The sequence below is a fragment of the Dendrobium catenatum genome, unplaced genomic scaffold, assembly GCF_001605985.2.
Source record: "Dendrobium catenatum unplaced genomic scaffold, ASM160598v2 fragScaff_scaffold_1067, whole genome shotgun sequence".
Lineage (NCBI taxonomy): Eukaryota > Viridiplantae > Streptophyta > Magnoliopsida > Asparagales > Orchidaceae > Dendrobium > Dendrobium catenatum.
In genome coordinates, this window is record NW_021319529.1 from 596,666 (window position 1) to 609,013 (window position 12,348).

At 34.9% G+C, this 12,348-nt stretch overlaps 1 protein-coding gene across 1 annotated transcript; it reads right to left on the bottom strand.

The window, feature by feature from the left end:
- Nucleotides 1-109: 109 nt before the first annotated feature.
- Nucleotides 110-11,949, bottom strand: LOC110109643 (protein ACTIVITY OF BC1 COMPLEX KINASE 3, chloroplastic). The gene is made up of 6 exons (XM_020840822.2): nucleotides 11,369-11,949; nucleotides 11,044-11,271; nucleotides 2,475-2,810; nucleotides 1,775-2,330; nucleotides 1,426-1,612; nucleotides 110-609 (listed from the first exon to the last, which is right to left on the bottom strand). The coding sequence occupies exons 1-6, from the start codon at nucleotides 11,720-11,722 to the stop codon at nucleotides 114-116; spliced, it is 2,157 nt and encodes a 718-aa protein (XP_020696481.1). The 5' UTR covers nucleotides 11,723-11,949; the 3' UTR covers nucleotides 110-113.
- Between the last annotated feature and the right edge of the window lie 399 nt (nucleotides 11,950-12,348).

Genomic DNA, 12,348 nt, shown 5'->3' on the forward strand with positions numbered 1-12,348 from the left:
ATTAATTTCATAAGATTCGATTCCTGGATTCACATCACCTTGATAGCCCAAGAATAATGGATTCCACTTAATAGGTAATAAATATATGTAATGTACAGAAGAAAAACTATTAGTTAAATAGTAAGAACAATTTCAAAATATCCGAGAAAACATAAGTTCAAGCAAGTTGAGAATATACACTGGTAGAAATACTTGAAGGCATTTGAGGATAATATAGAAGAACCGTATAGTATAGCAAATACCTGTAGAATTGGTTCAAAAAGGGTTGGATCAAAATTATCTGAGGATCTCAAGAGGCTCCATATTCTGAAAACCCTATCTCGAAGTTCAAGGATTCTTTCACGTTCACCATTGTTTAGATTCAGAGGCCCACTTTCATTGCCATTGGAAATTAGACTCCTCATAGGCTGTGGAATTGAATTGAATGCATCTATCATCGACCCAAACACAACAGCTTCTGTAACATAAACCGACTCTTTGACAACCAAAACTCTTAATTCTTCCCCTTCAGGATCTAATAGAAGCTTTAGGACTGGCTGCAAAGCATCTTTAGCAGTGAAATCCTTATCTTTGCGCCCTTGAACAAGAAGATTTTCAAGCCTATTCCACCTATATGTAAGACATTAATACATTAAAGACAAACTAAGAGATAGTGTTGAATAAAACACAATTGAATATTTTAAATAGGTTATTAATAAGGGTGCTAGCGCTGTGAATTCAATTGGCTCGGTTCAAGTTAATAAAATTTATCACTTTCAATTTAGCCGGTCTGGAAATTGAAAAACTGAGAACCAGTACAAAATCAAGCAAAACTCACCAAATTTTACTTTTTTTAATTCATTTTCACCAAAGCTGAACTTTTATAAATCTCGATTTGGGATTGGAGTTGAGTTCCAAACTAAACCAACCCAAATTCCAATATCTCGTGAAAGATTCAAAATTTGGGTCCGATTTTACAAAATTTGGACAATTGTTCAGGTCTGTTAAATTTTGTAGAAGAATAAACCAATCTCAAGTCATAAACCAAAATAAGCCAAACATTCTCAAATCGATTGTTTTAAAAACTGAACCAAAGCAATCATAATTTTTAGGTTTTGTCTGATTAATGTACACCCCTAATGATTCCCAAAATGTCACTTGTTAAGGACCACTGAAGATCATATAGTTTTAGGTAGGTCCAAAAGGAAACAAGAAAGACTGACTAAAATTAAACTGAAGTAATTGTTTTTTCATACATTTAATGATTGCCAGATAATGCTCCTATGGAGATGGCTCAAAAAAACCTCCCTTAAGATATATGAAGGCTAATAGTTTTTGCACAAATCAAACTCTTATCAGGAGCTACAGTTGGCAGGAGCTCTATATGCACCCGACTAGGTGATTATTATAAATTTGGCACAATAACTTGATAATTTTATTACTTGCCTGAATCTTCCATCTTTGAACAACAACTCAATTAGGGCATCTCTAAGATAAGGATTTGGATCGGTGAGAAGCCGTTTAGCAAAATACGGATACGAAGCAGCAAGGACCTTAAAATTAGGATCAGCGTAAAGAGCAAGACCTTCAAGCACCGTAAGTGATCTAAGTATCAATGCATAGTATGCTGGAACTGTAGGAGGAAAACAAACATAATCATAGGTCATTATTTAAGAGAATAGATGATCAAAGAATGAACTATAAGTTAAATGTAACAGATTTTACTAACAACGACTCAGAAAAACAAGAATAACAATTACAGATCTAATGTAAAATGCATTGGAAAGAAACTTACCATTAAACGGATAATCATACAAAACAGTACCCAAACCATCCACGATGGTTTTGAAGTTGAGTTCACTAACGGTAGCATTAAGAACATCATCAAAAAAGTTACGAAGAGCTGGCACAATGGGAGAAACATCGACATCAGGAGATAGAAAATCCAAATCATAGTAATCTCGAGCCATGGCTTCATAGTCTCGATTAACCAAATGAACAACATGACCAATGATAGCAAATCTTGCTTGTTCTGGTGTTTCACTCATCATCCCAAAATCAAGGAAAGCAAGTTTTCCCTCAGGAGTTGCTAGAAGATTGCCGGGATGGGGATCCGCATGGAAGTAGCCATATTCAAGCAGTTGCCTTAGGCTACATTGAATACCTATATTCACCAACTCCAATAGCTTCAAACCCTGTTTCTCAATGGCTTCCTGTTGGTTCAGTTTAACACCATCCACCCATTCCATTGTCAAAACCTTCGCACTCGTGTAATCCCAAAAGATATCCGGTACTAATACATCTGCCTTGTCGGCATATAGCTTTTTAAATCTCCGTGCATTTTTTCCTTCCTGCACAGGAACTTATAAATAAAAGCCTGAAAAATTAAAGAAGTAATGTTTCACTAAACCAAATAGCGAAAGATTTCAGAAATTAAAAACAGACTAACAAACATTTTAAATTGGAAATATTTCAGACGTAAGTGATTCTAGTACCTGCACATAGTTGAGCTCCTGGTATACTCTTCGAGCAAACTCATCAATTAGAGCCACAACATCGCTTGAGATGAAGTTCACATACTTATTAATGAGAAAGCCCAAACCTCTTAAAAGGTAAAAATCCAGGCCAATGGCTTCTTCAATACCAGGTCGCTGTACCTTCACGGCAACAAGCTCTCCAGACAGCCTCAGTTGGGCTTTGTAAACTTGGCCTAAACTAGCAGCAGCTATTGGAGATGGAGATAATGCTGAATAGATGGAATCAATAGGTAAACCCAACTCTCTTTCAATGCATGCAAATGCCTCAGCGTCTGGAAAAGTGGGTAGGGCATCCTGCTCCAAAGATGTAACAATTTGTTAAGCACTTGCAAGAAGTTAAAGAAATTATATTCCTCTATAGGAGTTACATAGTGTGACAAAGGCTTGATATTGTCGTTGTTGTTATTGTATAAGAGTTACATAGAGATAATCAGGATCCTTTTAGAAAGAAGAAATTAATCTTCCCTTTATGAGAAGTTTATCTTCCAAAATGGAATATTTCAAGAGCATATGTTTTGCTTTCTAATCAAAAATATGTTTTTAAGTGTAAAAATCTTGGTAGCTTGTAAACAGTAACAACAACAACAAGCCTTTATATCACTATATGGGGTCGGCTACATGAATCCTTTTTCTCCCCTATATCCTATTGAGAGTCAAGTATCTTGTAGACAGTATCTTGTATGAGAAATTTATCTTCCAACATGGGACATTTCAAGAGCATATGTTTTGCTTTCTAATCAAAAATATGTTTTTAAGTGTAAAAATCTTGGTAGCTTGTAAACAATAACAACAACAACAACAATAAGCCTTTATATCACTACATGAGGTCGGCTACATGAATCCTTTTTTTCTCCACTATATCCTACTGAGAGTCAAGTTTCTTGTATACAGTACAACAACAACATCCAGCCTTTATCCAACTATGTGGGGTCAGCTACATGAATTATTCTTCTTCATTGTGTATTTTTAAGAGTCAAAATCTTATTTAAATTTAATAAAAAAGCCATTTCTAATATTTTCTAGTCAAGTCTTTTTAGGTCTACCTCTATCTTTCTTAACATAGGTCAAATTCAATACATCTACTCTCCTAATCGGGTCACCATGGTCACCAGAAGAACGACGTTTTATGTGTCCAAACCATCTAAGGCAACTCTCTATAATCTTATCTGCCACTGGAGCTACTCCAACCCTTTCACAAACATTCCTTTCGTATTCTATCTATAAGAGTAAATTCACTCATCCAGCTGAGCATTCTCATCAGTGTAACACTTAATTTTATGCTTCTATTTTAATAGCCAACATTCTACACCATAAAGCATTGCAAGTCTCACCACCATCTTATAGAATTTTCCTTTAAGTTTGAGGGGTACTTTTCTATTACACAATATAGGCCCGATGCATTCCTCCACTTCAACCATCCAACTTGAATTCTACTAATAATATCCCCATTTATTTCACCATCACATCGAACAGTACATCCAAGATATCTAAAACGTGGACTCTTATTAATGACTTAATCTCCCAAAGTCACAATCCCCCTTACTAGATCTATTATTACTAAAATTATACTACATGTATTTGACTTTAGATCTACTCAAATGAAAACATTTAGACTCTAAGGTTAATCTCCATAATTCAAGTTTTCTTTCAACTCCCTTTCAAGTCTTATCAACAAGAAGAATATCATCAGCAAAAAGCATACACCAAGAAACATCCTCTTATAAGTGTCTGGTAAGAACATCCATTACTAAAGAAAAAAAGATATGGGATTAAAGTTGATCGTTGATGTAATCCAATTGAAATAGAAAGATACTTAGTCAACTACCTTGTGTTTGAACACAAGTAAGAGCTCCTACATACATATCTTTAATGACATGAATATAAGCAATATTATAGGAAACACTTAAAGATCTCAAGTAAACCCTATCTATCCTCGAAAAAACAACGAGAAATCTCCTCAAACTCCGAGGGAAAACCAAAAAACAGTAATTTTATTGCATTAATCAAAGATAACGGAAGAAAAATACTAAGATACAGTTGATTCTCAATTCGAGAGGAGGATCTACCTCTCCCAATCCCTAGACGCCGCTAGAGCCTAAGATGCCAAACTCCATGAACAACAACAACATCAAGCCTTTATCTCACTACGTGGGGTCGGCTACATGAATCCTTTTTTTTCTATTGTGTCATGTTAAAAGTCAAATTCTAATTTAAATCTAATAAAGAAAAATCATTTCTAATATTTCTTAACCAAGTATTTTTAGGTCTACCTCTATCTTTCTTAACATAAGTCAAATCTAATACCTCAACTTTCCTAATCAGGGCATCGAAAGGCCTCCGTTTAATGTGACCAAACCGTCTAAGGCGACTCTCTCTAATCTTATCTTCCACTGGAGCTACTCCAACCTTTTCATGTATATGCTCATTTCATATCCTATCTATAAGGGTAAAGCCACTCATCCACCTAAGCATCATCATCTCTACAACACTTAACTTTGTATTATGCTTCTCTTTTAATGACCAACATTCGGCACCATAAAGCATTGCAAGTCTCACCACCATCTATCGCACAACAAGCCCAATGCATTCCTCCACTTCAACCATCCAACTTGAATTCTGCTGATAATATCCCCATCTATTTCACCATCACTCTGAACAATAGATCCAAGATATCTAAAATGTGTACTCTTATTAATGACTTGATCACCCAAAGTCACAATCCCCTCACTAGGTTTATTGCTACTAAAATTACACTCCATATATTCAGTTTTAGATCTACTCAAGCGAAACCTTTAGACTCTAAGGTTGACATCCATAATTCAAGTATACCTTCAACTCCCTCTCAAGTCTTATCAATAAGAAGAATATCAGCAAAAAGCATACACCAAGGTACATCCTCTTGCAAATGTCTAGAGAGAACATCCATGACTAAAGCAAAAAAGATATGAACTTAAGGTTGATCCTTGATGTAATCCAACCGAAATAAGAAAATACTTGGTCAAACCACATTGTGTTTGAACACAAGTAATAACTCCTGCATACATATCTTTAATGATTTGAATATAAACATTATTGACTCCTTTCTTTTCAAGAACTCTCCATAGCACTTAATTTGAACTTGCTAAATTTTTAATTTGTCATGAACATAGAACAAGATGATACATCATTGTATAGTATAATTTTTTTATATATCAATCTATCTTAGGTAACCATTCTAAGGAAAATTTTCAAAGTATTGTTTTTATTAATTTTTCTCTAGTGCTTGATTTTTTTTTTTTTTTTGCATAAACCAAATACATGGCACATACAAGAAGATATGACACATTTTCTTTATCATCTTGCATATATATCAAGGAAGGAGCCTTCAAATGCCTAGGATGGAGATATTCTTTTAACATGACTAAAATCTTATGATAACTAGATAAAGTCTCCTAAAAAATATGTAAATGAAACCTTCTTGAAGGAATTAATGCTCTATGTTATTTACTTCTATGTTAAATATATGGCCGCAAGCCTCTTGGATGTGATCTTGTATCATGCTATATGCCAAGTATTTCTTGAAGTCCTTTATTATAATTGAATATGTTATTCCTCCTCTGTCTCCTTTAACAGTTGAGCTTATAATATCTTATCCCCCTCCTCAAGAGATATGTTATTAGCTTTATGTGCTTTAAGTTCTTCACTCTTTGATATTTTTTTCTGTGTGCCTCTCTCAACCCATCATAATCATTTGGTAGCATAAAGAAAGAGAAGTCACTATGGTTGATAGCTCAATCAAATAACCTACTAGTTGATCTAGCTTTTACCCCCTTTCATATTCACCTTAAAGATATTTATCTTTTTATAAAATATATGTTATTCATTCAGGGTAACATTCCATTTGACATCAATATTCATGGTAGAGACAACAACATCAACATTGGTAACTCCATGTAATTTTCTTAGACCATCATCTTATGGAAGTAGTCATATTTCTTTCTATGAAGATGCTTTGGGAGGAGGTCAAAACAAATTTTGAAATTTTTATTTGCTCATAATCTAAAAATTTAGAGGATAAAAAAGTGGAAAAAAAGTCATAATATACTACAAGAAATTGGCAAAAAACTATTAATTCATTTACTTATATATATATATATATATATATATATATATATATATATATATATTTCTCCCTCCTTAATATCTAATATATTATATAAATCATTAAAAGCTAAGGTATTTACATCGCAAATAGCTTTCTTAGATTCCTTACGAGCTTATTTATAGCTTTCCTAATTATCAAAATTTTTATATCTAAACTAGTTTTTATAACAAATATTCTTAGTTTTTATCATATATATATATATATTTCTCCCTCCTTAATATCTAATATATTATATAAATCATTAAAAGCTAAGGTATTTACATCGCAAATAGCTTTCTTAGATTCCTTACGAGCTTATTTATAGCTTTCCTAATTATCAAAATTTTTATATCTAAACTAGTTTTTATAACAAATATTCTTAGTTTTTATCTTTTTTTGTACATTTGGATTTCACCACAAACTATTTTTACTATTAGGAGCTGTTTCCCTTCGAAACTTCAAGCACGTCTTTTGCAATAATCTTAATATCTCTAGCCACTTTTTCTCACATAACATTAGCATCCTCATTTACAGAAAAAATCTTAAGAATTAAAATCTTACTCTCAAAAATATTTTTATTAATATTCTTTAAATGTCCCATCTAATTCTAGAAAATTATTTTACTTTATTTTTTATTTGTTTGCCCCATTATCTTAAAGTCCAAAACTAATAATCGATGTTGGGTACATAAATTTTCACTTGGCATAACTTTATAACCTTTGTAATCTAAACGATCTAATTTTTTATAAGAAAATAATCAATCTGCATTTTCTTATATCTATTTTAATAAATGATAAGATGTTCATCTCTTTTCTTAAATAAGGTATTGGCAATTATAAAAACATAAGCTAAAGAAAAATATAATATGATCTTATCACCTTTATTTGTCGTTCCAAACTCATGGCCATCATGAATGATTTTAAAATCATCTACCTCTCTACCAACATGTCCACTTAAATCTCCTCCAATAAAAACTCTTTTTCAAGATATATCTTTTGTATTAATTCTTCTAAGTCATTACAAAATTTTAGTTTTGAACTCATATACAAACCTCCTTGAAAAACATAAGCACTTATAATATTAACAATCTTAGCATCAACAATAATCTTTAAAGTTATAATTTTATCTTCAATTATGTTAATTTTTATAACATTATCCTTCAAACTCTTATTTATAATCACACATACACCATTTCTAGCACGACTACTACCTAAATATTATAGTTTATATCATAAACTATCAATCTTCTTAGCCTTGTCTCCAATCTATTTATTTTCCTTAATGCACAAAATATTTATCTTCCTATGAATTATAATATTTATTAATTTCAATAATTTTCCTGTAAGGGAGTCTGTACTCCCAATTCCTATCCTAATTTTAGTTTCATGGACTAGCTTTTTTGCCCACATCCATCCTTGATGTGGGAACCCTTGCCTATTTAACACTGCACCCGGGCGCCGGTGCAACGGTCCTTGCACACTTGTCGTTATATTCAGGCCATACAGCGCATCGCTTCCAGGGGATGCCCTAGCATTAACACAATTTTTTAAATGATTCTTGTCATGATTATTCAACAAGTTTTAAGCTAGTTGTCGACTACCTAATGCAACGTCCACTTTTCTCATCCAGGACTTAGGACCTGGCAACGGTAGTGTTAAACTCCGAGAACATAAAACTCCAAGAACACAAAAATATCCACAATAAATCGATAACCATGACCCTAATATTTTCTTTCTACTTAAAGCACTCAATTAAACCAAATAAGCCAAAATCCTCCCAAGCCCTAGCCGCCCCCTCCTTCCTAATTGAATTCCCTAGTGGGCCCCACCCAAGCCTTGGGAGGCAATTCGAAGATGGCAGACCTACTTGGTAGAATAAGAAGAAGAAGGGGAAAGGTAGAAGAAGAAGGGGAAAGGTAGAAGAACAAAAGAAGGGGAAGAAGGGAAGAGAGAAGGAAGACTTAGGTCTGACAAGGAAAATCCAGTTTTTCACAATCCTTCCAATGCTTTGATATTGAAAATGGCTATCTTGTGATCATTTTCCTCGCCACTATGAACACTTGCATCATCATTGGAATCCATACAATCAACTTCCAAGTTATTTCTTTCTAATTTATCCTCAAACCCGATATTTGAAACCCCAATTTTTTCCTTTACCTTATTTGTGGTGCCCACAAATTCAACATAAGGATCAACATTACTTTCAAATAACTCATTATCCTCATGCATCTCATAATCAATGTCTGCAAATTGCTCATTGGCATCAGCTAAGTTGAAATCCTCATCCTCGTCATCGTCTTCGTCCATGTCATCACTATAATAACCACTCTCAGGTGCATCTGCATCCTCGACATTACCACATGACAGATTAATAGTGGTTGGTTGGGACAAATCACTACAAAGTTGTAAGAAAATGGATTCATCCATCCACTCAGAAACTAATGCATGTAGTTCATCTTTTCCTGTTTTACTGTTACATACATGCACAATTTGAAAAATACAATCATAATTAAACTTAACTTCAAATTATTTTTTGTGCTTATCAATGGGATAAACCAATAGAAGAACTTGCTCTCCAAAAATATTTGCATTTGTTGTATATGACACGTCTCTTATCACCCTCAATAATTCCAACTAAATTACAACAAATATAGGTAATAAAAAAAATAAATAGCCTCCACTAGCCAAAAAAAAAAAAAAGACAGAATAAAAACTAGATGATCTCACAGCATTATCAAAGGAAACCAGTTGCTAAGCTATTATTTTTGGATTCTCTCTGAAGTTGGGTTGACCTACTAAAACAAATACTTCAATAAGGTCCCTTATTGGAGATGAACCATGTAGTAACCATGAACATTTTTAAACTCTTTCCTCTTAAATTTTTTAACAAGAACAACGCCAACAATATCAAGCTTTATACATTATAACACTTAATAAAAATGTTTAAGATCATAATTCACAAGAATAATTAAAATTCTATTATATTTGCTCAAACAAGGATCTTATTGACATCAAATCTCAATTCAAATAGATCTATGATTCCAACCCAATTAACCATCGGGATACTCATCCTTAGAGTTGCCTAAATGTCAATATTGCATGCCCCTAATGCCCCCAAATCTTTGTTCCACAAGAATAAACTACCACTAAAATAGGGTGTATGCCATTATATTATGCTTACAGAGCACCAAGAAAGGCTCGGGTTAATTTATGATAAGTACAAAAAAATTTCAATCACTAGCTTCGGAACTGCAACAACGCCCTAATAAAACTAGATGCAAAAAATTGAGGCCAAGAGAAATAGTAAAACCTAGCTCCGTCCGCGACCAGTCTCGCATGCGTCGAAGGATGTTACAGCGTGTTTCGCCCAACCTGTCGCTAGCATCGCTTGTTCGCCCGCGTCGCTGCCTCGTTCGTGTTGGCTGCCTCACTCACGTTATGTGGGTTGTTCGCTTCTCCCATGTAGAATGGTCTCTAGGCGTCGTGTCTAGCAGAGTGCGTGCACTACATATAGCGTGAAGCAAGGCATAGGTATTTTACTTAAATGCCCCCAAGAAACAAACCTGTCCGGCTCTCTCTGTAATTTAAAAGGCGATGGACCAAATTGGCTCAATTTTCAATAGTCTGAGGATTAAATGGGGCAATGTAATACTCTGAGACTAAATTGGACATTTATTGATAGTCAGGGGACTACTTTGAGCTTTTACTCTTAAATTATTATATCTTTTTTCCTTCAAGTCTATCATTGGTGTCACCTACAATCTTGTCGCAAACACCACCCTTAGGTATGTCATTATTATCATTATCAAGTTCTCCACTATCACCACTTGTAGAATCATCAGTTTGTACCTTCCCATTGCAACTAGTGTCGATGTCTATCATTAAACTAACATCAACCGCTGTCAAGCACAACATTCAGAGATATAGTTGTTCATGCTTAGGATGCAAAGAGGAGACGCCGTCTGCACCTACCTACCACATATAATGTTAACACTCCTCAATCCATCGTCAGAAATCGCAGACCATGCCTCAAAGACATTATTGCTCATGGCTAATCACAAATCTATCACCATATGTACTTCCTACATACGGTGTCAATATCTATCATCAAAGTCATTGTTCTTCATTCATGTAACACTAACAGGAACCAACATCAGAATTGCTTGCAGCACGCAACAAAAACACAGGTAAGAATACTTGACCAAAAAGGCCTATGCAAGTAAATCAAGCTAGAACAATTTTTGGCGAGCAATTTCTTTAAGAAAGTGATTTTATCTCACTTAACATCACCACATTTGCAGAAAATTTGGAGGTCCTAGCATGTGAACTTCCATTATGAAAACTGAAAACTGAAAATTTCATCTTCTAATCAACAAGTAGAGTGACGTAAAAATTCCCAGTATACCTGCAACTCCGAGAGCTCTTCCAGGAATTCAGGAGGGCAGATATCAGGCCGTGTAGAGAGGCCCTGCCCTATCTTGACAAAGGTTGGACCCAGTCTCGTGAAAATCCTCCGCAGCTCCGCAGCCCTCATCCGCTTCCTTTGGTCAAGCAATCCCAGCCTCTTGTCAAGGAACAACTTGAAGGCGAAACTTCCAACAGCTGTCAATATCTCGACAGTGCGCTGCAACACCTGGTAGCATAGAAACATATATAGTGAGAAAAGGAGGGGACAGAGAGAGAGACAGAGAGAGAGGAGCAGAGCAGTGCAGAGAAGAGAGAGAGTGAACCTTAATCGGGCGAGAGCCGTATCGGGCAGCAACTAGCTCGGGACTGTAGACGGAGGTGTTAACGGCGCGGGTCATTGCCCTCGCCTCCGCCTGGATATCTCCGGCTCGATCCATCCGAGATCGGATGGACAGCTCTGCTGCCGCCGCATCCACTACCTGTACCGCGTATTCTCCATTGACGCTGCTTCCGCCGGAGGCGCCGCCTCGTAAGGCCGGTAAGGGCTTTGCCTCGACTAAAGCAGCACGCGGTAGTCTCGAACCTTTTTCCGGTCGTGGAAACCTTCGGAGTTGGAGAAAATTGGGAGAAGAGGAGGAGGATGAAAGGGAAAGAGCGGTGGCGGTGGCGGCGGCCATGGAGAGTAAGTTAGGTTCCGAGGAACTGCTACGAAGCCGGCCAATTTCGCCGGATAAGACTTGTCACCTCGAAGATAAGTAGCTTTCGTCCAGGCACAGAAAAGCGGCCGGGACTGGTCTTCCCGGCCACAGAAAGAGTTGCGTGGAGACAACTCTCTCCCTGAATTTGTGCGTCAATGGCTCACAAGTGAGCGGCGGAGTCATCCGCTGAACTCTCAGGTAAAAGCTACGTATTAGTGCTCCTTTAATTTAAAAATAATATTAATATTAATATTAACTTAGCTCCCTTCATTTGTTGGTTGAAATATTGATTATTAATTAAAAAATATTAAGTTCAAATATAAGTATGTGATGTGTATATAAATTTAATTTAATTGATATAAATACTCAATAATAATAATAATAATCATCATATTCATATTATATTTTTTAAATTATAAAAAACTTGTATTTATTTATGTCACAATTAAATCATATTAATTAAATATAAATAAAAATAGTATGAGTTTATAATTTTATTATAATTTTTTATATTTATATAAAATTTTAAAATTGAGGATGCTAGTTTATAAATATCCAATATTTGAGTGTCATGAATGTATTTTTAATCCTTTGTAAAATAATGT

Coding starts and splice junctions, on each gene's coding strand:
- LOC110109643 (XM_020840822.2), bottom strand. CDS start 11,722: ATGGCCGCCGCCACCGCCACCGCTCTTTCCCTTTCATCCTCCTCCTCT. Junction 11,272..11,368: donor ACGGCTCTCGCCCGATTAAG/GTTCACTCTCTC, acceptor CTATGCTACCAG/GTGTTGCAGCGCACTGTCGA. Junction 2,331..2,474: donor AGGAGCTCAACTATGTGCAG/GTACTAGAATCA, acceptor GTTCCTGTGCAG/GAAGGAAAAAATGCACGGAG.